Here is a 25,568-nt window from a genome sequence, read left to right on the forward strand (position 1 = left end):
GAAGGGAATTTACAAATGAAAAAGGTGTACATGACAGGTACTGTAAATGAGGCAGCTAGGAGATGGCTTAGTGAGTTAATGCACTTGCCATCATGACTAACACACACACACACACACTCACAGGGGACACATACACATGGTGCACACACACACAAACACACATGTATACAAACACAAACAAACACAAACAGGACACACACATACACACACACACACATACACACACACACTCACAGGGGACACATACACATGGTGCACACACACACACACACACACAAACACACATGTATGCACACACACAAACACACCTGTATCCAAACACAAACAAACACAAACAGGACACACATACACACACACACACACACGCACACACACACACATATACACGACAGGAGTTGCTTGTCTCCATTATGCAAAAATGGAACCAGGGTTTGGGTCCTGAATTACAGGGCAAAAGAGGGAATGCTGGAGGACATTGAGAGCCATGAGGTCTTCCAGACATCCTTAAGAGTGGGGAGGAGTGTAGCAGGCAATTGAGAGTTTGTGAGAGCTAGCTTGGGAAGGAGTTAGAGACAACAGTATTTTAAATAGGAAGTGGCTACCTATCCACAAATTGCCTGCAAACAACCATATAATGTATAATATGACTCAGCTATTATTATATGTCTGATGTTAGGAAGTATTTAAACCCAGTCTTCAATTCCTCAGAGACATCTCCTCACTAGGATGCATATATTTTTTATATTTGCTTTGGTTTCCTCAGTGCCACCACAGCCTAGCACCCAGCTATCCTCTCCAGGCTGTTTCTGAGTGAGTGTCAGAGACCCTGAGTCATTTCCAACCCCAGCAGTAGATAAAGGCTTTTCACCAGAGAAGACACAAGAAGACCATGTTAGCTTCTGAGGACAGTGTGAAGAGAACTCTGTGCATCTAGTATGTAATTACGTCACTATATGTTTAGTTATTTTTCATCTGTAAAAGCATGTCACTTGTCACCAGGCATGACCTAGGAGGGTTATTTTTTTTTAAATCTTGGCTCTCCACCAAAAGAACTGCAAGAAGTAAAAGGGGGCAGATAACTAGGAAAATCAGGTGTCCATTTCTTTATGGGAGAGGAAAAGGAAGGGAAGGAAGGAGGAAGAAGAAAGAGGAGAAAAATGGAAGACGGAAAGGGAATCAGTGCATATGAGCAGGGAGCTGGAGTCCCATAGGAGATGTATGTCCTTGGAGCCAAAGCTGGACCTTGGTCCCTGGGAGCTCCTGCAGGCTGAAGGTACAGACTCCATGACTTCATAGAGCAGTGGAGGCACACTGCAATGGGAGAGGAAGATGAACCAGGCACAGGTCTGCATTCTAGAGGTCATGATCTAACTGGCAATGGCCCAAAGGGTCTGATCATTCCAGTTCCACCCATATACCCTTACTCACTTTAGGACAGCACTCCACTTAGGGACTGTTGGAAGTAGAGAATTATTTTGTGCAGCAGACTTAAAGGCAACAACATATGTTGATTCTGTGAATTCTGGTAGCTATGAATTTGTGGAGCACGGTCATACTTGATGACCCAGGACTTGGCCCTTTCAGTGTGCGATAGGAGAAATCTTAGGCAAACTAGGACAAGTTAGTTCCCTTGGGCAAGAGGAGGGCAGGGTGTTAGGCTTTTGTCAGGATAAGGAGAGATAAGCCAGCCTTGTAACTATCTAGTTCTTGAGGTATAAGTTTTCTATGCAAAACTTGGGAGTAAACTAAAGCAAATGCCAATAAACAGAATGCATACACATACACCACAGACTGCCCCTTCCTAGTGCACTTCAGAACACTGGGCATGTGCTGATGTCAGATGCTTCTGACTCGTGTGTCTTTGTGTCTTCTTCTCTCTGGGGTTCCTGGTTTTGAGGTTGACGTATTGGGTTTCCATTATTTTTCATGGGGAAGGGCTTCACTGAGGGTAAGCTCAGTGTACGTGTATGTCACAATGCCAAGGAGGGCACAGCCAAGAAACCTCCTCATTCATTTGCACATCTGGGAAAACAAGGTATGTTCTAGCTCTCCAAGAGTATGCTTGGGTATAATCAAAGGCTGACAGCTTACAGAGCTAATGTCACTTGCTGGCTAATGTCCCTAGATTCTGTGCCACTAGCTGTCCCAGGCTGCCAAAGGGCCAATAGGCTTCTTGACTTCTATCCATATTTCTCACCCTGTGACTTCTCTGGTGTCCAAGTTCATCAGAATTACCCCCTTTGTATATAGACATTGTTTAAACTATCTTCCTATCAGAGAGTATGGGGGGGTAGTCATTTTCATTTTGTTTCAGGGATGACAATTTATGAGCTGGTTGTTCTAAAGTAAGGTTTCAGGTTCAGCAAGATTGATTTTCTTGAAAGCGTGGTATGTATCTGATGTAACGTGCAGCTCTCACAGGGGAACAGCTGCTGGCACTCACATCAGCTTATAGTGGGGTCATGTAAGTTATCTTGTGGCATCAGAGCCAAGGTGTTTTGTTATATTAGATAAGATAAAGGCAAGAATTTACTGCTGGAGTTTCCCAGTGTTCTGGACTTACATAAGAAAGTAAGAGTTGTACCAGGAATTTTTGCCTTTATCCTCTTCGAAGGAGGATAAAGCAAGATTTCTCTCTCTCTCTCTCTCTCTCTCTCTCTCTCTCTCTCTCTCTCTCTCTCTCTAATACATTTTTAACTTATGTGTATCTGTGTACCTGCATGAGGTTGTGTGTCATGTGCATGCAAGTATCTGATGAGGTCAGAAGGGGGCATCTTCAAGCTAATTATAAGCAGTTGTAAGTCACCTGATGTGGGTGCTGGGGACTGAACCCAAGTCCTCTGCAAGGGCAGTCAGCTCTATTAACCACTGAACCATCTCTTCAGCCCCACCCTAATGTGTCTTATATGTAGCTGTATTTGATCCTTAGCCCCATCTAAGTCATGTTCTGGACTCTCATCAGTCAGTGTTATGGTTTTGCTTTTTGCTTCCTGTACTGAAGTAGTATCCCGAGGTGTTCTGGATCTATGCAAATTGCTTTATTGAACAAGCTATTGTCTGTGATCTGCTTATTGTGCAACATATATCAGGTACTGAAAATCAGGTTTATGCTCTGTGTCCTTCAAGCTGTGGGATGGATTTGATGTGAATAGCTCACGGTCTCTGGAGTCTATTAAAAACGCAATTCCTGATAACTTTTCTCTCCTTATGTAAGGGTGAAAGAAACTTCTATTCAATAAGCAGTAACTGTATGCATGTGTACAAGCAGAAGTAGGCCTTATGTGTGCAGATATGTGCATTTGTATGCTGCTTTGAAGCTTGTTACCCATAGGTGATAAACCTGTACATGTCATTTGCCCTAATGATTAAACCATTTGAGGCAACTCCAGATGTTTATATTGATAGCTAGAAACAAATAGTGCTGATGTATTGATCAATTTGTATCCAAACAAATAGATAGATTGTGGCACTTGGCTAAAAAAAATCCAAAAAAAGAAAAATTTTCATGATCTATAATTTGAGTCTTAATCTATGAAGAACAAACACTACTTAAGAGTTGATATAATTGTCACTGTCTTGATATGGAACACTTTCTGTCTTTTATTCACAAAGTAAAGATATGGTCCAGGGTAGTGTAGAGACATGATCATTATATTATGTGGTAAGTTGGTACAAAGAAAAAGACAAACTCTGTGTATGCTGTCTCAGTCCACTTACTCAATAATTCCTCAATATTTCTAAAAAAAAATGCCTAGGCTTTTTCTTGTCTGGAGACAGAATGGGGAAAGGCTGGTGGGAAATGGCTTCCCTTTCTGGGAAATTCCTGTGGAAGTATTTCTTGCTTTTGTAAACAAGCTTATAATCTTACCTGAAATAGATCCAGCCCTGGAGGCGATAAGCATAGATGAAGGAAACAGCAGGAATGGTGTCTGCATGTATGCATGTGTGCATGTGTGCATGTGTGCATGTGTGCACGTGTATTGATCAATGTGCACATGTATCACCAGATCTCTCTGTGTACATGCAGTACGGGTGGTCCCCTGCAGCAGTGGTTGAAGCTATTCCAAGTACAAGGGAGGCAGCAGTATTTTGCCTCTCCCCAGTGGCAATGTCAGCATGCTCTCAGGTTGAAATCGATCAGACTTGGAATCTGATTCAAAAAAAGTCACCCAGTGTAGTTTCTCCTGGTCTGCAGTCACTGCGACATCCTTAATATAATAGATGTTCATCTATGGTGCCGCAGCCCATCATCTATAGGTAAAATACTTGAGGCAGTTTGACACGCTGAAGATGTACCCCTAAAGCTTTGTGTAGATCTGCACTGTGTATTATCTACCAGACAGAAAGGAGTTCTCAAGCCCGGACCTGAAATAGATATGAAAAGTATCATGTGTACAAACTGCTACAGTTTTTTAATTTGCAAATTACAAAGTGAAGTGTTAACTAGCAGTCAGTCTCTGCTTGTGGATTTCCCAGCTCAAATATGAAGGTATAGTGTGTCGGTGCAGGCAGCGATGTGTGTGCATCTCCACCAGCTACATGGACTGAAAAGCAAAAAAAGCAAAGCAAAGCAAAGCAAAACAAAACAACAACAACAAAACCCAAAATACTGACGAAGGCACAGCCAGAAGGGCTCCTGTATCTAGCATTCTGACAATGGCAAAATGAGAGATGGCAGATCAGTGGGAGTGGACTTACGGAAAAATGAAAGAGAGGTGTGACTGAAGGCAGCTCCAGGGAGTTTCTCTGTGATGGTGGAGCAGTTCTGAATCCGGATGGTGGCAGTGATTACATGAACCTACATGCGTGGTAACATGCCACAGAACTACATACAAAATTGTAGGCAGAAAAAAAAAGAGTGTTTGCAAAAGCTTGCTGCTGTGTGTCAATGTTGTGGCTTGGCTGCAGGCCTCATTGTGTAAAGGGGAGCCTGGGTGGTGGGCTTAGAGGACTTCTGTCTACTGCTCTGGCAGTGAGGCTGTAATTATTTCGAAATATGCGGGTCTTAGATCTTGTGTTGAAGAAGGAATCCCAAGTACTAATTAAACATACTTAGGAAGCAATTTAGGCAGATTGCGCTCATTTCTGGAGGCGGGTCTTTTGGATACAAACACCAAAGATGTGATTTACTACAAGCCTCTAGCATCCAGGTCTGCAAGCCTTAAGCCATACAAATGAAGCAATGGCTGTTTTCATCGCTTCCTTAAAGGTGTGGATGCAGGACATTTCAGAGCAAGTAGAGACCTCCCAGAGAATGTAGGCCAAGGTCTAAGGTTCCCTGTCTCTGGGTTCTGGTAAATTCACTGGTAACTGGAGAGCCGTGTCCTCTTTTCCCGTAGTGTCTGCCCTAGTTTGAAACTTCACAAGCCACTGTCTTCCAGTACAAACTACAGAAACCGTAGGTTATCTTGCAAGTTTTTCTGTATTTTTATATGATGAGTATTTCAATTTGAGTGCATTGACATATATTTGGATGTGAAGATGATGCTATAAGGCCATCTCCCAGATTAAAAACAAGTGGATACAAACCAACTAGGCAACCAACTTATCATGGGTTAGCCAACGTTAGTTTGGGGCTAGGTCTGGACAGGTTTCTCAAGATGAATTACCACGTTTTCCTTTTAATACCATGATTACATTCACCTGTGTATGTACGTGAAAAGGAGACATTTGCTAGGTTGCTCATGAAAGCCCACAGCATCACTAACTCACTCCTGAGATCGGAGCCAAGCAAACCCAAAACTGAGAATTAAATCTGCCATTTGGAATAAAAGAAGGTGTGTTCTCTTCTTGACTCAAGCACTTTATACTTCCTTCGTCAGTGCCTTCTTGGATTGCTAGCCCCTGCATGTCTTTGGACATCTGCCCTGTGTACAGACCTAGTAGGCTCGAGATTGGGTCTTATGCTTGATCTCAGGCATAAACAAATGACCTTAATAACAGGATGCTGTCTGTGTGGCTACTGATTTTCCTTAAGTCTCGAATGATTTAACTCAGGTCTTTGAAGTCAACGCAGGAAGAAAAAATGAGCCACCTAGATTATTAGTATAACCATTTTATTAACAAAAAGGAACCCATGGGGTTCAAAGAAGAATACAAAATACAATCTTTATTTTCCCCTTGGTTAAATTATTACATTTTTAATAAAAATTTTAAAAAGCAAGTGAACTTACCAAAAAAACACAACCTTTGCCTACTGAGTTTCTTATTGTGCAAAACAGAGACACAGAAAGTAAAGTCCTGCTCCAGGGGAAGGGAAGGGTCTGTGTGCACCAAAAGATGCTCACTTTGAATCGCAAGCTTTGTGCATCCAAAAGAAAATCCTAAGGGCACTTTTTGTTTTTCCCAAACTAAATGAGAGCAAGAGGGGACTAGACAGGCAAGTGTTAGCAGCTAAAAGTCTGATCTTCAGTCACAGGGTTTCAGGCGTAGTTTTCTACATTCCTGTTATCCTGGGTATAAGCTTCAGGCCAGACAGACGGGTATAAAGTTATATCTTTGCACTCTTCAATGCCACTGTTAGCTGTGCTTCTGTTCTGTGGGGGACTTCATGATTTCTTTAACCAACCCGACTGCCAGGGCTTATCTACAAAGAGCCAAGGCGCTCCATTTTCTCTCTGTCCACTCTGTACTGTTGCTTTCTTTCCCTTCGTTTTGGTTTCATGGATGGACCATGACTTGACATAGCCATGTAAACTACAGGCTGGAAGCTAAAAGAAAGACAGCTCACCATCTTTTCCATGGCAAAAATAAAAGCAGTTTAGATGGAATGTGAACCATCCTAACTGTTTACAGACACATAACAGAAAAGAAAAGAAAGAAATCTCTAAAAAACCAAAACAAGAAATAGGGTTCTGTGGTGATTCTCACACACCACAGTTACTGGCAATACCATTTGGCATTTTTGACAATGGCATACAGTGACATACATGTGACTGACACTAGGATGACCACAGGAGAGGTATGCTCAGCGGGGAGAAGTACACATTTACTGGACATTGGTACAAAAATCCCTGAACAAATGCTCCACTGACTTTTGATATAAAATTTCACATCAGAAGAAAGTCTCTAAGGGAACATGGTGACTGAAAGGTAAGTCCATTTCCATGATGGATGTGGCACAACACTCTGCCTGGGAAGCACCAGGGTTTCTAAATCAAACCCTTCGGATTTGGCTTGTCCAGCTCTTAACTGGGAGAGGCTCCCTCCCACCTGGTGTCAGAAAATTTTCTCAGTTCATGGGACCAACAGACTGGAGGCAAAACAGTTGAGCATGTGACTGTGAACAGAGGGAGGAGGCTGGTAGAGACATGGCTGACTCTGCCAGCAACAACACAGTCCTTAGGTCTTAATATCCTGAGGCTCAGAGACAACAAAATATTGCACCAAAACAATTTTTAAAAAAAAAATCACAGTATAAATGGAATTACTAATGTACTGGAACACGAATGCACTACACGGAAACTGTCATCCACCCACTGAGGCCTCTTCACAGGAACCAAGTTTAGGCACGCTCCTGTTCTCTTTTGATTTGGGATTTCTTAAGATCCTAGGTGTTTATATTTATTTCTATTTAATGCTGAGCTTGTGGGAGTTTCCCTTGGTCTAGTTTTCAGGTCAAGTGACAGGTTGAGAGGAGTCTGCTAACTGCATAGAGCAGAAACCCCAGAGGTCAGTCAGGCCTGGACTTTTAAGAGCAGGTCTGACAAAGCCACTAGAGGTAGGATAAGAGAACACTCTGTTCTGTGTCAGTATCAGGTATCCCAAAGATGTCACGCCTACTCCTCCTTTTTCTAATATTCCCCAGGTAAATAAGGAACAAGGAAAATCAAACATAGACCCTGCAAACAGTTCTTAAAAGTGTAAGAAGTACAGCCCTTCACATCACACTTTCATGAACAATTTCTCTTTTCCTTTTGATATGGCAAGCTGCTAAGGGATCCCTTCTAGCTTCCTCACATCAGGTCATGTCACATGACCACTGACTCCAGCAAGGACCTGGATCCTTGCTATGGTAACATGATAAGAAATCATGAAGACCCCAAGATCTGGGGACTTCAATTGCATTGAAAGTAGACCACTCGCTCATCCTCACTCATTTCAAAGCTGTCTTGTTCCCCTAAATCATGTCTTCCTACCAAGTCCGTAAGTTCACAACTGTGTGTGAACCCTGGACAAAGCACACTCCAGTAACATTCAGTAACATCCCAGGTCCTTGAGACTCCTCTGTTCAACAGTCTGGGCATTCTTTCACTTCCTCTCTTACCACCAGGACTTCCCGTTTTCCAATTCATATTTTCATCCACTTTTAAAGGGTGCAAGGGAGCCCACCCTAGAGTCCCTGTAACCATTCCCCTGGCCCACTAAACGTTCTCATCTTCTTTCATTTCTGTCATCTTCGGACTTGAAGTTCACCGATGTTCTGAAGTTAACTTTCTCTTTCATCCAACAAGGCAGGCGAAAGAACCAATATTCTAAGTTGGTAACAACACAGTGAAGTCTGGAGTCTGTTCAGAGAATGAAGGATACAGGCTGGGTCTCTTGGGCATCACCAGGATGTGGGTCAACCTACAGAGACAGAAGAGAGAGGTGACGGCCATAGCACCTTAGTTCTCCCACCTACTTCTAACTACATGATAGCTGTAAGCCTGAGTCGGTAACCACCTGTCATGAAGTTCCCCCACTGGTGACTGAGTTCTCTATCTTCTGTGGCAAAATAAAACATCTTCAAGGCAATCCACAATGCTGCATGACATAGCTCACAAGCAAATCACCAGAAAATGCGGTAAGTGGCTGTGATAACCTAACACTGTAAGGACAAGTTTATACGTATACTCTACCAACTATGAGTCAGCAGCAGCACATTAATGAGTGGAGGGGAGTGTCTGCAGACAGCGTAATGAGTCTAATTTTCTTTACCTCTGAATAAAGAGGGGGAGGCTGGAAACGGAATTCTTGTATGCAGGCAAACATTGAGTAGCAGGCTTCCCCGTCACAGTCAGAGGGCTGAGGATACGGAGGAACGTGTCGGGAGAATTCTTCTTCAGATACCACATCTGCATAATTTGGTGGTGCTGAAACGGGAATGGAGTCTGAGCTAAGAGATTCATGTAAAAATGCAAAAATCACTACTTTGTGTCTTCTGAACCCTTACAAAAGCAAGAGATGGAGTCAAACAAGAGATATTATGGTCACCACAAGACAAGTTTTGGTTCCCTTAATACACAGCTACTAATATTGATTATTCTATTTTTAATTACATTCTACTTTTTTTGTGATCTACATGTTATAACCCAGGCAAACAAATACCTCTGAGATGTAGCTATAGAAAATATGCAGGCTATATATACTTCTACTTTAACCATCTTTCATTGTTTTAATATTACAAATTAGCCTTAGGAGATAGATGGCCATTTTATTCCTGTGCTTGTCACTGGCTTTGTGTCAATAGCTAAAGTAAACATTCAAGGTTCCTTTCCCAGGAATGTTGTATAATTCTTCGTAGTATAAAACAATTGAGTAGTTGTGATATTCATCTTCATTGTCTACCTGACAGGATTTAGAATCACCCAGGAGACAGAACACAGGCCATGACTGTCAGGGAGCTTCCAGAGGCTGAACTGAAGAAGAAGGAAGAGCCATTTGGATGTGGGCAGCACTGTCCACCGGCCAGGGCCTCTGCTCAGCTAAGAGAGGCATACTGGGCACCAGCACCCACTACCCTCTGCTCCCAGATTGTGGATACAAAGTGACCAGCTGCCTCTCACCCCTGCAGCCAAAGCTAAAACTTTCCACACTGCCATACCAAGCTGCTCCTTTAAACTCTAAGACAAGCAAACCCTTCTCCCTTGCTGTGCCCTCTGTCAAGCCTTGGTCACAGCCATGTAGACAGTGATGTGGTGGGGGAGAGCTGACACGTGCACACCTACTCCTGGTGTACTCTGTTGTCAGTGAGTCTCTCTCTAACACTTCATCGCCGATGACTTGAATGTTTTACCTTCAGGCTGCTCCGGTAGGGCCAGTGCCAACCAGCACATGTCCATACTGAACTGGCTTGCGACACTGCTGTTTCTGCGGCCAAAGCCACTGTATGGAATTGTACCAATAACCAAAGGCAGCTCCAGCATCAATCTTTTAGCACCAGGAATATGAATGTATACCTGATATGTACAAAAGAAGAGGCACGCGTGAGGGCTAGGCAGGTACAGGCTTAGGGTAAACCTTACGGGAACTAAGCTCATTCAATCTCCTTCTCATAGAAACAAATGTCTTTGTATCCCACCAAGCCACCTTGAGGACAGATGTAAATTGTCCTGACTAAGCATAAACGCAGAACAGACAAAATGAAGAGTTCACTAACTATAGGACAGGCTTGTGACAGGAAACTGTGGCCTTCACGTGTTTCACTGTAAGTTGGCACGGCTTGTAACATTCCTGGAAAAATTAACCTATTCGCCATGCAACAAACACTCCTCATATCGTCTCACTTCCTTTAAGGTTATTGCATTAAATTGCCCCAGGTAGAGATAGGGTTTTAACAGTGAAGGCCAGTCTTCATGTACCCCGAAATGGTAGCAACGTTAACATTTTTCCAAGTATTGATGCAATGATTAGAGATCATATTTGCAATCGCATGACTTGCTGCTCTGTTTTATGTATTTTTAATGATTCAAGAAGCTTGGATTACAGCTAAGGAGTAGTCCACTCTGATGATGCAGCAGTCCAGGATGGATGGGGTGACAGGTGGGATCTTCAGCATCTTCCCATTCCAGGTGTCCGTACTCCCAGAACCAATGTGGTTTCCTCGAACATTGGCAACCATGTGCCGGACCGTCTTTGTCTTTCCACTAGCCAAATACGTCTGGGTTTGGAATATGGCTGCCTTAGGAACAACCAGCCGAGATGAACAATTTTCTATTTCTGCATAGATAGGGATAGCTTCTCCTACAGAGAGAAAAGGAATGAGAAGGACTCAGGGATGGTTCCGAAGAATTTCAAGGCATTGCTAAAAACTGCACCAGCCTGGCACTACTGAAGCTTCTGTGGGAAACCTTCGAGAGAGGAATAGACATTCAATGTAGAAGCTGACATTTCATACCAACTGCACTCCTCACTTTTCCAGTGTAAAAAGACACTAATGCCATGTCAAGATGTGTAAATAAGCAGTATGCATAAATTAAGCTAAGGCACATGCAGAAATGATGCTATAGGAGGCTAAGTATAACGCTACCTAGAGCCCAGGAATAAAAACCTGCCCAGCAGTGAGCGAAGCCTTTGCTTCTTGGGAACTCACAGGGTTAAGGCAGAAACCACGAAGGGGCAGACAAGTTAGTTCACAACATTGCACATCTATACTATAACTCTCCGAGAGCCCTGTGTCTTCTTCTGTGATAGTAAAATAAAATTCCAGCATTTTCCCACTCTCCTTAGTTTTATTCAGTGACTAAAGCCACCAGATTAGAGTCAGAAAAGCAGAATTATTATTGGTGACTCTTATTCACGGTCTTTTAATATGTGAATGTTAATTACTTATACTTTAAAATACAATGTCCTTCATAGGTTATAAAGCTTGCTGTTTAAAACCATTTTGATCACTCGTCTGTTCTGCGGACTTCCTATCTGTTGCTTACCGTTACAGTAGCCCTTTCTCTCGATCTTGACGCTCAGGGACACAGGACCGGAGGTGAAAAGCCAACAGCCAACCATTTTCTCCTGCGTCTTCAGCATAGGAGTCTTGGAAGTTACAAACAAAAGGACTGTCATTAAACCACCCCAGAAAACTTATCTTCCTTTGAAGAATAATTATAAAGAAATATCCATCTTTCTCATTCTCATGTGATACCAAGTGCTGAAAGCCATTTCCTTCTCATGAAAACTAGAGTGAAGTCTCAGATTCAAACTTGTGTGACATCATCCAACTTTATCCTTTAGAAAAGTGACCAAAGGTCCTATTCATACTGTAAATATTACAGATCTGTCATTATATACATGGTGGGTATGGTGTAGCATATGCACAAGTGTGCGCACACGGGGGTGTACACACATGGGGGTGTACATCCATGTCGGGACATGCAGAAGGCAGAGGAAAAGGTCCAGAGTTTTTTTCTATCACTTTCTTCTTTTCTTTTTTTTGAGACATGGTCTCTCAGTGAACCCGAAGCTTGCCTTTTAATCTAGGCTGGCTACCCTGTCAGTGAGCCCTTGGGATCCACCGGGTTCCATCCCCAAATTCTAGGGTTAAAGGCATGTGTGTCCACTCCTGGCTTCTGCATGGGTCCTGAGAATCTCAACTCTAGTTTTCTTGCTTTCAGAGCAAACATCTTTACACCCCTGACCTTTCTTATTAGTATGACAGAATTGTGTTTTAAGGCAATGTAAAGAAGCAGAAATCTTTACCCTGTTTCAATCAAAATGTTACACTGCCTGGCTAAACTCCACGGGATAAGAAGACAGTCTTTTTGCTTACATATCAGACAGAACTTTCAAGTCTCCTGGGACTAGCCTGGGGGCTTTAAAGGCATCCACATACCTTGTGTCAGCAGGCCTGAAAATGTGGTAAAGCCCATTACAGCCCACTATAGGATTCTCTCTTCAAAGTGAGCAAAAACACTCAGCTGTTCTGGTCACAAAACTTAAAGCTTTCTATAATATACTGTTGCTGGCTAGCTTTTATTATTCATTTATTTTAGATATTATACTAAAGTCAAGTATCTGTTTTTGACAAAAAGCAAACCTCAATAAGTGATTTTCTGTAAAAACTGTGGCAACTTTAGAGACAGTTTTAAAATTCTACACAAATTTAAAAAGATATAAGCTACTAATGCCACTGCTTTTCCAAATGGGATTTTAAGAAGCTGTTCAAGGGGGCCTGTGCCAGGGAGCAGGGAGCAGGGAGCAGGGAGCAGGGAGCAGGGAGCAGGGAGCAGGGAGCAGGGAGCAGGGAGCAGGGAGCAGGGAGCAGGGAGTTGCCTAACCCATGCATGTACGTCTTTCATCTGTCATCACAGTTATTCTACTTCTTGTGAAAATAAGAACTAACAAACTTTTAGCTCCCAGCTTTTCCCTTGTCTTTAAAAATATTAGTTAGAAAAAGAAACATCTAATCGTAAAAACCACATCTTTCCCACATCAGTGTCTTGATGGGACGATGGGAAGTTTAAATGATCTCAGCATTATTATCTATGAAGTAAAAAATAACACCATTCATTCATATTTAAATGAAGACCCATTTGGTCCTAGCAGCTTTCATGAAAGTAGAAGGTATAATTTTATATTATTTTGATAATATGGGTGCAGATAAAAGAATGTAGCTCATTAGTCCCCATCTTGCCTATTCTGTTGTTCCTTATAGCCTGATCCTCCTTACCAGCCTACAGTATTCCTGATGATTATTAGAAGTTCAATGCCTTAATGTGGCCAAATCTGTCATAAGGAATGGTAAGTGAAAGGGCCGTGGCAGCAGCTGCACACACTTACTTAATGTTAGAAAATGACATGCAGAATGGAGGGATACATAGCATAATGGCCTGGGCTTCAATAACAGGCTGAGTGTGATTAATACTCTTTCGTAATTACTGCTCCTCAACCTGCTATTATTGGAGAGTTTAGAATGCCACAGTCCTGAGAATATGGCCGTGCTGGTAAAGTAACCCCTCTCTTCTTTGCATTATTGTTATTAAGGCTCATTAATGCATTTCAAGCCTGTGTAACTTTTTGGCAAAAGCAGCCCTGAACAGCAGGGATATAATCAATAGCATTAATACACACAATTTGTAATTTGCCCAACCTAGAATCATATCTTTATAGGGAACGCCTATGGGTTGCATTGTGTTTCCTGAACCAGCGGACAGTGACTAAATGCAGGCATCATTATTGAAAGGAGGGAAGGGCAGAGCTTACCAATAAGGGCGGTGTGTTGACATCCACGTGACTGACAACCTGGAGCTCTCGTCTTACGCTCTGATCTGGAACTTGGGGTCGTTCCAAAACAGCCCTCACACAGTACTGAATACTGCCATACTTCCCAGTAAACGATGTTGCCAAAGGTCTGAAATAAACCAAAGATATTGGTCTCTGAGCTTATTTTCAGCTATTCAGAGCCAGGAAAAGCACGCGTTAAAATGTGGGCTAAGGAGGAAAAGGACAATAAGCACAGGGAGGGTCCCACAGATTGGCACACACACTTCAGTGTTGGGGAACACCGGGTGCTCAAATAATGGACGTAAGGCAGGGGGAGGAAATGGACAACATAGCATCACTTACTCAGACGGAAGCTGAAAGCGAAAGGGAAACTCGTGTTTTCCTGGTTGTAACAAGGTGACACCTTCACCTGAAAAAGACCATACTGCATTTTAACTAAGGCCAACAGTAAATCACGAGTTCTCACAACCTCCATTTTTAAAAGGTGGTTTTCCTGCCAATACACTCTAAGTACATTAAACAGACTGAGAGAATTAAATTAGAATTTGTCTTTTACCAAGAAATAACACACACACACACACACACACCCCTTTTATCTACAAAATGACCAATTATACAATTATCATATAGTATTTTCTAGGGCCAAAAGTTTGTGTGTGTGTGTGTAAAATGTACATATGATATATATATAATGTATATGTAATGTATTATAATATATAATATATAAATAAATACAGTATATGTGCATATACAGACAGATGTATACACACATACATGAATTTTACTAACATGAGATATCAACATTAAATTGTACCTACAACAAATTGACAAGTTGCATTTCTTTAGCTACACTACAATATTCATTCTATGTATTCTTTGAACAGAGGTTGAAAACTTGTTAACAGTATTAGTAATAGTTATAAACAAAACAGCCAAAGCAGCAAGGGCCAGCTCTTCACCCTTTAGCTCTACTGAGAGTGATGGATTTCTCAGGGATGAAAGCAGGCATGGTCCCTTCTCCTGTTCTTGATAGCATCCTTCAACTTCATGCACAGATTTGTTACTGAACAATGGCCAAAGTCCAGGAACTGATGGTGTAAGACCAGAAGCACCAGCAGAAGCTATGATGAATCTCCATAGTCAATCTGTTTAATGTGGATTCAGAGTGGAGCCCGTGGCTGCCACTCTGGTCAGTGGCTCCCTATGGCATGTGACAGACTTTCCCTTCAAGCTCATAAAAGCTATACATTATGTGTGGAGGTAATCCGATGAGAAAAGATGGCAGACAACTTGGTCTGGAATTTGTCTGGCTACCTGAATTTGTTTCTACTTTAAAACCATTAACAAGATGGGTTTCTCTGGTTTACTTATCAACAACGCAGTATTTCCGTCCTGTGCCTTTAGAGAATAAGAATGCATCACTGACTCAACGAGTCTCCTAAACGTCTCTCTCTACTTTTCACATTAAGGAGAAACAAGGAACTCGGGTCCACTTTGTAAAGAAAGACATCACAGGCCGGTGACCTGAAGGCAACGTGAACAATAACTAGTCAGAAGAACACAGGTTCAGATTACGTGGTATGATGCAGTGTGTGTCCCAGAGGCTCCCTGCGTGCAGGAGTGGCCGGCCACACAAGACTCAGGAGGGTCTCAGCAGAGCTAGAGGCCTGGAGTCAGGGGACACTTCTCTACCTCATCGCTTCCAAGGGGCTCATTAGGCCCACAGAGCTGAGATAGAGCTGTGATTTGTGATCGCCTTGTTACACATGACAAAGTGCACACACATGTTTAGCAGTGTGGATTTACTGGACTTAAATAGCAAGCTCGGGTGATAATGAGGATGAATACTTCGGTCCTCAAAAGAACAACTGGAGGAAAGGCGAATAGATATCTGCATTAGGTGAAGACTACAGAGTCCTGAAGTCCTGAGACTTCATGGTGGGCCTGGGGGCTGAGGACCAGAAGACAGATGAATGGTAGAGTTTGGATGAAGGGAACGGGCATGTAGAGAACAGAGTTGCCGGCATACTAAAAGGTGATCAAGAGAGATGAAGAGCCCCTCAAGAAGCAAGCCAACCCAGGCCTTACAGGACTTCCAATGAGAAAACCAATTTGAGGAAACGGACAAGCGCTGTAATACCGAGTAAAAAGGTTTCTTTCTCTTTTTAATTTTTATGTTTAATTAGAAACATCCAGAAGAGGCACAGTGTGGCCATTTCTGCTTCTGTTTTATGGCTCTCACTGTTTCCACCTGTCCACTGAGGGCTACAATGTTAAAGGAAGCTGCTTTATCCACCAAAGCCCTTCCAACCTAGAGCTCTTCATGAAACCTTTTCATGAGCCCTGGGATCTAGAAACGTTGCAGAGGGGAGGAGAGGGGCTGTGTAAGGTCACACTCTGGTGGGTGCCTATGAACTGAAGCCAATTCTCTGCTTTGGTCCCTGGGACTTTCTTATATCCTTGGCTGTGAGCCTAGCCTTTCATGGCTGAGCCATCTCTTCGGCCGAGGTGTCTGGGTCTTTCTATCACGATCTTTTCATAAGGACTCGAAGTGGTTCAGGCACACTGAGAGCAAGTGGCTCAATAAGAATAATAATTTTAAAGAATATTCTGGGAAGATTTTTAAAACATAGATCCAACAGTTTAAAATAGATCCTAGGGGTCAACCGTTATTAAAAAAAAAGATCCCCTTAGGTCATTGAATGATACCTAGTTTATGGAGCTAATGACCCTGAGAGTCTGTGTCAAGTTGCTAAGTTCTTCCAAGTTGTAAGTATGTGGGGGAAATGTTCCCCCACCCCTTAAATAAAAGCTGACTTTAAGCAAACTATAACCATTGCTAACACATTCTAGGAAAACTGGCAGCTGTCTAGATGTAGCTGTTTCATTAGAACAAAGCAACAAGATCTTACTTGTGAGTCAAAACCTATTTGTTAGCCCAGATGTTACCAAAGCAGCATCCTTACAGGTGCAGGGGCTGAATCTTAAACAGAAACCTGGTTACCTCTCGCTGCCACGGCCTTCCCTCCAGTCAGCCACCTTTACCATCCTTGTTGGCTATTAATCACTGGGAGGAAAGACTCCTGGAATCCACAGTGAGGAAAGGACGTTAAAGCAGGTAAGAGCTCTCACCTGCCACACCCCATTATCCAAAACACGGCTCTCGTTAGGCACATATTTGAGGATTTAACTGGACACCATTGTACTTCTCCACAGGAGGATACGATACACTAGGTAGTAAGCTTAAGGCATTTGATAGGTCCAAGATGATGAGGCAGACAGGTAAAAGTTTACAATAGTTTCCACTGAGAGAAGACTGACTCATGGTTACTAGCATTTTCATGATGAAATGCAATCACATGAACCCAACATCCATATGCATGGGCACTTCTGGAAACGTCAGAAATGGCCCAGATGGCAGGCATTGTCTCCAAAGGCCTTTCTGAATGGGGAGAGGTAAGAGGAAGGGGAGCTACAGTAATGGATGGCTCTTAGTGAGATCCATGCTCCCCAGTGAGGAGACACTTCTCTCGAACTACCCAAGTACCACTTCCCTCTTCCCAGGATCTAGTTTTCTGTAAATCACCATGAACCCGGGAGTGTCTAGGGCCAGGACAGGCAGGAGCAGCAGGCCATCAAACTCTGGGCACCACGTAACAGAATGTCACCAATTCCACCTTCCATGCCTCCAGGTGAGGAAGGACCTAGAACCCAGACAGTCAGATGGCGGGTTTCCATGGCAACGATTCTGTAATAGGTTACTAGAAGATCTCAGGAAGCTAAGTTCAAAGGCACACACCAACACAAAAGGGTCTGGCTTCCTCCTAGAAGCCAGGTAGGGGCACAGGCTTGGCCTCCTGCCCTTCCCCCGTGACAGCAGATGACTCCCCTTCCAGAAGCTTCCCTCAGTGCCACCCAGCACCCAGGGACGCGCCCCTTCCCGCCCCCCTCCCTGGGGATCTCCAAGCTCACCAGCTGGGGCCTCCAGCAGACTCAACCGCAGGTTCAAGTATTCCACTTCTGAGGAGGCTGCGGGAGAGCCGCCACCGATGCAGACCCTGGCCCCAGCGCTCGGGCCCCAGGCAGAGGTGGCACGGCCCTGGGCCTCCAGGCGCAGCCCGCGCAGGGCCACCGGCTCTGCCGCCTCCAGCAGCACGTGCCCGGCCACTGTCTCGCCACTTGAGTAGCAGCCCTTGCTCTCATCTTCGAACACTAGCCCCAAGCTCTTGACACGGCCCCGAGGACCATCGGCTCCCGCTTCGCCTCCCATCCCGCCAGGCGATGCGGCTCTGCCACCAAGATCCGCAGTGGCCCCAGGTCGGGGTAGCCGGCTCCGCGACGCTGCTGTCACGGGCGCCGGCCGCACACCCAGGGCCACTACGGCCACAGCGCCCAGCCGGGTGAAACACCCGCACTGGGGCCCTGTCTCTTTAACACACCCCACTGGGACTGGAAAGGGGCTGACACGGCCCGCCTATAGAGCGCTGCCATTGGCCAGTCGCGAAACCTGCTTCCTTCCCATTGGCTGTACATGGCCACTTAGTCATTTCATTGGCGCCCACACACCAGGCTGAGCAGGACGGTGGTGCGTGATCAGGAGGGCTTCACCAATCGGGAGACACCATAGTGCACGTGCACAGGCCGTTTATTGGTGGAGGCAAGGCACAGTCCTGGGCTACAGACCAATAGTGAGGCAGTGCGCCCATGTGGACAGAGGATGGGAAACAATATCTGTCAGGGAGGGGGCGGTTCCCGGCTCACTGGCGCATTGGTGTCAGCGTTGCTATGGTTATAGTGGGGGCGGGCTTTCCAGCTCGGAGAGGCTAGAGTAGTTTGTACTAGAACATGAACTTGTGGCTGCAGCAGGCCCAGTTTAAGATTACTTCTGCAGCGTGCCCAGCGAAAGGTTTCTTGGAAAATGGAGCTCAGGAGTCTCACTTTATGCTGGCTGCCTTGGAACTTTAAAGCAGATATCAGAATCTTCTAACTTTCATGATTCTGAGCCACACCTCTCTGGGTCTCAGACAGAATTCCTGTACTAGCTGAGAGCCAATGTCTTGGAAGAATGCTGTGATTCTTAGTGCTTTTGTCCTGAGAAGTTCTGTTCCTGGTTGCTGAAGTCCCGCCAGACTCCGTCTCTGGTTCTTCTGACTCTAAATAAGGTCGTGGTTTTAAAACAGCACCTGCCACTTATTGGTGCTGGTGCAAACAGAAGGACTCCACTATTGACTTAATAATACTCTATTTGGTCGTTATATACATGCATAAGTTGTAAAGTATGCAAATATTATGTCTGGAAAAAAAGATCGATACTTGACAACAAGTGCCCCACCCAAAAGGATTTCGTAACCCCGGGATCATAGCTCTAGAACATGCCCAGCTGTCTCCCTGACTTGTTCCCCAAACCCACAGCTCTTCTTGCTGGTTTCTTTTTAATTCACACCGTTCTAGATATCCTTTTGGTATCTAGAATATTTAAATATATGTAATTATTTGTCTATCAATTTGTAATCCTTTATTTCCCCTCGTTAAAATTCTAAGTGCGGAAGCTGTTATCAAGGTTTGATAATTGAAAATTGAAACTGAAGGATATTTTCTTTTCAAGGCTCTGAAAGTATAGGTTGTTTTACTGCACTCTTTTGAGTTTAGATGATCAACACGGGAATTTTTATTGTATCTATCTATCAATTTATTTATTTGTATAATATTTCTATTCTTGAAGAAGTTCATACATGCATGCAGTATATTTGCTCATATTCTACCCCCATTCCTCCCCTAACTCCTTCCAAACACATACTTACCTCCATATTCTAACTTCCCCACTTCTTTTCAAAATTGTTGATTTAATTTAAAGTGTGGTTTGCTGTCATAGAGCTCACTGGTGCTCTATCTGTGCTGCTCATACATTTGGGCAGGGGCCATCCACTGCAGCCCGGCTGACCTGCCAGGAGTCACACCCTTAAAGAACACTGTAACTTTAGTAAGGCTTTAGGGGGTCCAAAGAGTCTTTATCACTTCTCAAAGAAAGTAAAAAGAGCCATAACTCCAGCCCTGGGGCCCTGAAATACTACCCTTGGGTTCCTGACCACAGTGTCTATAATGGTCCCTGCTTCCTTTCCTTCACAGCACAGCTTGATCTTAAACATGTACTTGCACGGTATTTATTGCCCCCACTGAGGACAAAGACTTTGTTCTCATGCATTGTTTTTTTAACCTTTTGTATCTAACACAGAAGCAAGCAATGCTCAATCAATGTGTGTTAACAAACACTGAATGATGGATCACAACCACCGGCTTTGCGACAGATGAATAGTGCTGGACCTCTTACTGGCCTTCCACTGGCTCCAGGGAGAGATGTTCTCCTCAAAATTAAGTGTCTAGGAAAGAGGTGAAAGGTTACTGACATGCACAGACTGGCACGAGGACAGAACTGTAGACCTGGCATCCCGTGCTATCAGAGACCAAGATTTTGGTTTTTTTTGCTTGTTTGTTTTTTGCTTGTTTGTTTTATTAGGTTTGGAGGTCCAACCTAAGATTTTTTGCAAAGCAGGCAAGCTCTCTCTCTCTCACTAAGCCACACCTCCAACCTTTAAGTTTTAGAGACAGGGTTTACACTAAGTAGGGTCTGGGTAGTTCAGGTGTCCAGACCCCGTCTCTCTCCTAAGTGCTAGCATTTATAAGCACGAGTCATTGTGCCAGCAATGATTGTGCCAGTCATGATTTTAGACTATAGGCAGCCGGATGTGTGAGCAAGAGCAGTTTAGCAAATGTAGTTCTTGGGGCTGGTGAGATGAGTCAGCAGGTAAGGGCACTTGACATAAAGCTGGACCATCTGGACTTTGAGCCCCAGGACCTACAGGTGAGAGGGAAAGAACTACTCCTGCGAGCTGTCCTCTGTCCCCCACATGCATAGCATGGCATGAACATGTTTATACATACACACACACTCTTGCTCTCTCACACACACACACATGCATAGGTATACACACATATAAAACTTTATGTCAAGTTTAGAGTAATGTACACACACACATAACACAGAAATACACACATAAAACTTTATGGTGTGTGTTTGCATGTGTATGTGCTTATGTGTGTATGTCACTTATATTTCTGTTTAGAAGTGTCAGGCCTAATCATTTGCTCTTTTATTGATAAGATTATATTGTTTTGGTGTTCTGCTGTTTGAATTCTTTTTTCATTAATTAATTCACTTTCCATCCTGATCATAGGCCCACTCCACCCTCTCCTCCATGCCCTACTCCTACAAATTCTTTCCACCATTACCCCCTCCCCTTCTCCTCTTTGGGTCCACCCTACACTGGGACATCAAGTTGCAGCAGGACCCTCCTCTCCCACTAAAGCCCAACTGGGCAATCTGGCTAGGGAACAGGGATCAAATATCAGGCAATAGGGTCAGAGATCCATGCTCCAATAGTTAGGTGACCCACATGAAGACCAAGCTACACATCTACATCAATATATAGGGAGTCTAAGTCCAGTCCCTGCATGCTCTTTGGTTGGTGGCTCAGTCTCCGTGAATCCCCATGGCCCCGGGTTAGTTGATTCTGTAGGTCTTCTTGTGGTGTTCTTAATCCTTTTTGCTTGTCACTTCTATCTTCCACTCTTCCACAAGACTCCCCTAGCTCTGCCTGATATTTGGTTGTGAGCCTCTGCATCTGTTTCCATCAGCTGCTGGATGAAGTCTCTCAGGAGACAGTTATACAAGGCTCCTGTCTGAAAGCATAGCAGAGCAACATTAATAGTGTCAGGGGCTGGCTTTCTCACATGGGATGGTCTCAAGTTGGGTCAGGTATTGGTTGGCTGTTCCCTCAATCTGTGCTCCATCTTTATCCTTGCATATCTTGTAATCAGGACAAATTTTAGTTAGAAGGTTTTGTGGGTGGGTTGATGTCCTCCTCCTTCCACTGGAAGTCCTGCCTGGCCACAGGAGGTGGACACTTCAGTCTTCATATCCTCTGCTGGTAGGAATCTCAGTTATGATCACCACCATTGATTCCTGGGGGTCCTCCCCATCCCATGTCTCCAGCTACTTTTAAAGATGCCCTCACTGATTTCCATTCACACCCCCAGTCCTCTCCAGTCCTCACCTCTGCCCACACCTGATCCCCAACCCTGTTCCCTCCTTACCCCCTCTACCACTCAGTTCCTTTCCTCTGTCCATCTCTGATGCCTATTTTATGCCCACCTTTGAGTAAGAGTCGCACATCATTCCTTTCCTTAGGCCCTCCTTATTTCTTAGTTTCTTTGGGTCTTGGATTGCAGCATGGTTATTTTGTACTTGATGTCTAATGCCAACTTATAAGTTAGTACCTGCCGTGTATGTCTTTATGAGTCTGTGTTACCTCACACAGGATGATATTCCATCCATTTGCCTACAAATTTCATGATGTCTTTGTTTTTCATAGCTGAGTAGTATTCCATTGTGTAGGTGTACCACATTTTCTGTATCCATTCTTCAGTTGTAGGGTGTCTATGTTGTTTCCAGTTTCTGGTTATGAATAAAGTTTCTATGAATGGAGTCGAGCAAATGTCTGTGTGGTATAGTGGGACATCCTTTGGGTATATGCTCAGGAACATATAGCTGAATCTTGTGTGTGTGTATTCCCAATTTTCTGAGGAACCGCCAGATTGATTTCCAGAGTGGTTGAACTTGTTTGTACTCCCTCCAGCAATGGAGGAGTGTTCCTGTTATTCCTCATCCTTGCCAGCATGTGCTGTCACTCGAGTTTTTGATCTTAGCCATTCTGACTGTTGTAAGATGGGATCTCAGAGTGGTTTGGATTTAATGCAGCCTAGCTCACAAAGACCGCTGTGCAGAACGTTTTTATTAGCATGCAATGCCCATGCTAATCATTTTTTTTTGAGTGGGTAGAATTCTTTTTAGAAAGGTGTTGCTCAGCTCTGTATCTTGAAGTGTTTCTGGTTCCTGCATGTTTTCTTCTAGTAGCATCAAAGTTTCAGGTTTGTATTAAAATCTTTGATCTGTTTGGGTTAAATGTCTCTTCATCTTCTAGGATAGTGTTTTGTTCAAAATTGTTCCTCAGTGTTTTAGTGTTTTATATGAGTCTTTCCCCTCCTTGATTGGCTTCCATCCTAACTATTTCACTGTCTTTTAAAGGCTCCTGTGGGTGTTTTTCCTGATTTCCCTCACAGAATGTTCATTATTGGAACATAGAAAAGCTGTTGATTTTTGTGTGCAGATTGCCCTATTTATTCTCTGAAAACTTATCCAATTCAAGTGTTTCCTGCTTGTCTTTAGAAGTCTGTCAAGTGTGGGTTCATATCACCTAAAAAGAAAGCTTTGACTCATCTTTCCCCAAGTTGTATCCCCTTTCTCATGCTTTATTTCTCTGGCTAAGACTGCAAACTCTGTATTAAATGGTAATGTAGATAGTAGACATACCACTATCTCTCCTTGGCTTAGATGAAATGCTTTGAGTTTCCAGTATAATGCGGGCTGTTGTTTTTCCATATACCACATGTATATGAAACTAGGGGTAAATGTTAGGCATCTTCCTCTATTCCTTTCCACCTCGTATTTTGAGACAGGGCCTCTCATTGAACCTGGAGCTTTCCAGTTCAACAAGACTGGCTGGCCAGCAAGCTCCAGGAATGTCCTTGTCTCTCTCTTTGGTGCTAGGATCCTAGGGATGTGCCTTCATGCTCAGGTTTTCTAACTGCTGGCTATACACTTGTGTTGGTTATTTATATCATCTGTGGTTAATTCTGGTAAGCCATGTCTATAGATGACTATTCATTTCTTGTAGATTTTCTAATTTGTTGGAATGTCATTTCAGAGTATCCACTTTATGTGCCTTTGGATGTCATGGGTGATTGTTGTAATGTCTCCTCTCTTTGAAATTGAGATTTGAATTTGGGTCTCTTTTTCTTTTGGTTCTTTTGACTAATGGTTTGTCAGTCTTGTTTATTTTGGTAAAGAAACAGTCCTGTTTCATGGATTCTTTGCATTGTTTTCCATTTCATTATGTTCTGCCTTGATTTGTATTATTTCTCCCCAGATATTAATTTTGGGTTTGGATTGTTCTTGTTTTGCTAGAACACGGAGATGCGCCATCAGTTACGTATTTGAAATCTTTTTTGATGTTTTATTTACCCTCAATGTATCAGGGAGTTGTGTGCTTATTTTCATTTCAAAATTCTAGAAGTTTTAAATTTATTTTTTGACTTTCTTGGAGCAGCCCACTGTTCATTTGGAACATAATGCTTTGTCTTGATCGTTTGTATATATTCTTTAGTTTCTTTTATTGTTTATAGTTAATTTTATCCCATTGTTATACAATAAGATACAAGAAGTTATCTTAATGCTTTTTATTTTGCTAAGAAAAGAGATAGTTAAACAAAAACTGATAATGGTTTCTTGACTTCCATTCGCATGGGAGTGGTTTCACTTGCTACTGTTGCTGATGGATGCTTTAACTGGAGACACAATTAGGGTGGCAGGACCTCAGCACTAGATGGATGCTTCCTAATGCTTTTTGAGGATCATGATTTTCAATAAGACATAAGCACCTCTTTAACTAGGTTTTTCTACTAATTAGATAATGGGTCACTTTTTATTCTCCTTTCAGCTTTTTTCTTTATCACTAGCTTTTATTAAATTTGATTTGAATGTCACTTATGCTTTTAGTTTATATTTTGGAGTGTATTTATATTCTTAGTGGTGCATATTTATATTTTAGCAATTTTTTTAATCACAATTAAGCCTTCAATTATCTTTGTTTTATAATGTTTTTTCTTCTTTTTTCGGTATTCAACACCAGAAGGTTATTCCTTTTTGATATTGCCCTACAAGTCTCTATATGGATTTTTTTCAAATACCTTTCTTTGTTTAAAGATTTGAGAAATCCTATTTATCTGTCTTTAAGATCATTGACACATTGCTCTGATATGTGCTATTAGGATATATTGAGTCAATACAATGACTATATATATATATATATGTGTGTGTGTGTGTGTGTGTGTGTGTGTGTGCGTGTGCATGTGCGTATATGTATATATAGTTCTAGTTCTAGTTCTAGTTCTAGTTCTAGTTCTAGTTCTAGTTCTAGTTCTAGTAATCTTCCTCATGTCTTGTACCAGTTGCATGCAGCGCCTGCAGAGGCTAGCAAGAATGCTGCATTCCCTGGAACTGGAATTATAGACTGTCATGGACTACCACTTAGATGCTGACAATCAAGCCCATGTCCTCTGGAAGAACAATCAGGGCTTTTAAAGCACTGAGCCATCTCTCCAACCCAAATAGGGTAACTTTAAATTTCAAATGTTTTACTTTTAAGCTCTAAGGTAAGCATTTTAAGTTGTATCTACTTCTTTAGTAAGAATATCTCCCCTTTCAGTGCTAGAATGCCAATCCTTGTCATATCTAACCAATATAAGGTCTAGTCTTGCAGATAATTTCGGTATCACAGACATTCCAAGGCAGATTTATATTTTTTTCTGTGAGACTCAGTACTAGTGATACCTTGGGTCCTGTTAAATCTCCTGGAGAATGTCACTGCCTTTGCTTTGTCATGGGAAGAGTCTGGCATATTCCCACTGAGGATTCTGTGTCACCTTGTGTAGTCAGGGGCTATGTCAACCCAGCTCTCAACCAGCTCCTTGTA

General features: G+C 43.0%; 1 protein-coding gene across 1 annotated transcript; it reads right to left on the bottom strand.

The window, feature by feature from the left end:
• Positions 1 to 6,036: 6,036 nt before the first annotated feature.
• On the bottom strand, positions 6,037 to 18,360 carry Arrdc4 (arrestin domain containing 4). The gene is made up of 8 exons (XM_021167003.2): positions 17,893 to 18,360; positions 14,263 to 14,329; positions 13,900 to 14,047; positions 11,631 to 11,733; positions 10,688 to 10,944; positions 9,998 to 10,160; positions 8,920 to 9,074; positions 6,037 to 8,568 (listed from the first exon to the last, which is right to left on the bottom strand). The coding sequence occupies exons 1-8, from the start codon at positions 18,188 to 18,190 to the stop codon at positions 8,512 to 8,514; spliced, it is 1,248 nt and encodes a 415-aa protein (XP_021022662.1). The 5' UTR covers positions 18,191 to 18,360; the 3' UTR covers positions 6,037 to 8,511.
• Positions 18,361 to 25,568: the final 7,208 nt, after the last annotated feature.

The sequence above is a fragment of the Mus caroli genome, chromosome 7, assembly GCF_900094665.2.
Source record: "Mus caroli chromosome 7, CAROLI_EIJ_v1.1, whole genome shotgun sequence".
In the NCBI taxonomy this organism is placed as follows: domain Eukaryota; kingdom Metazoa; phylum Chordata; class Mammalia; order Rodentia; family Muridae; genus Mus; species Mus caroli.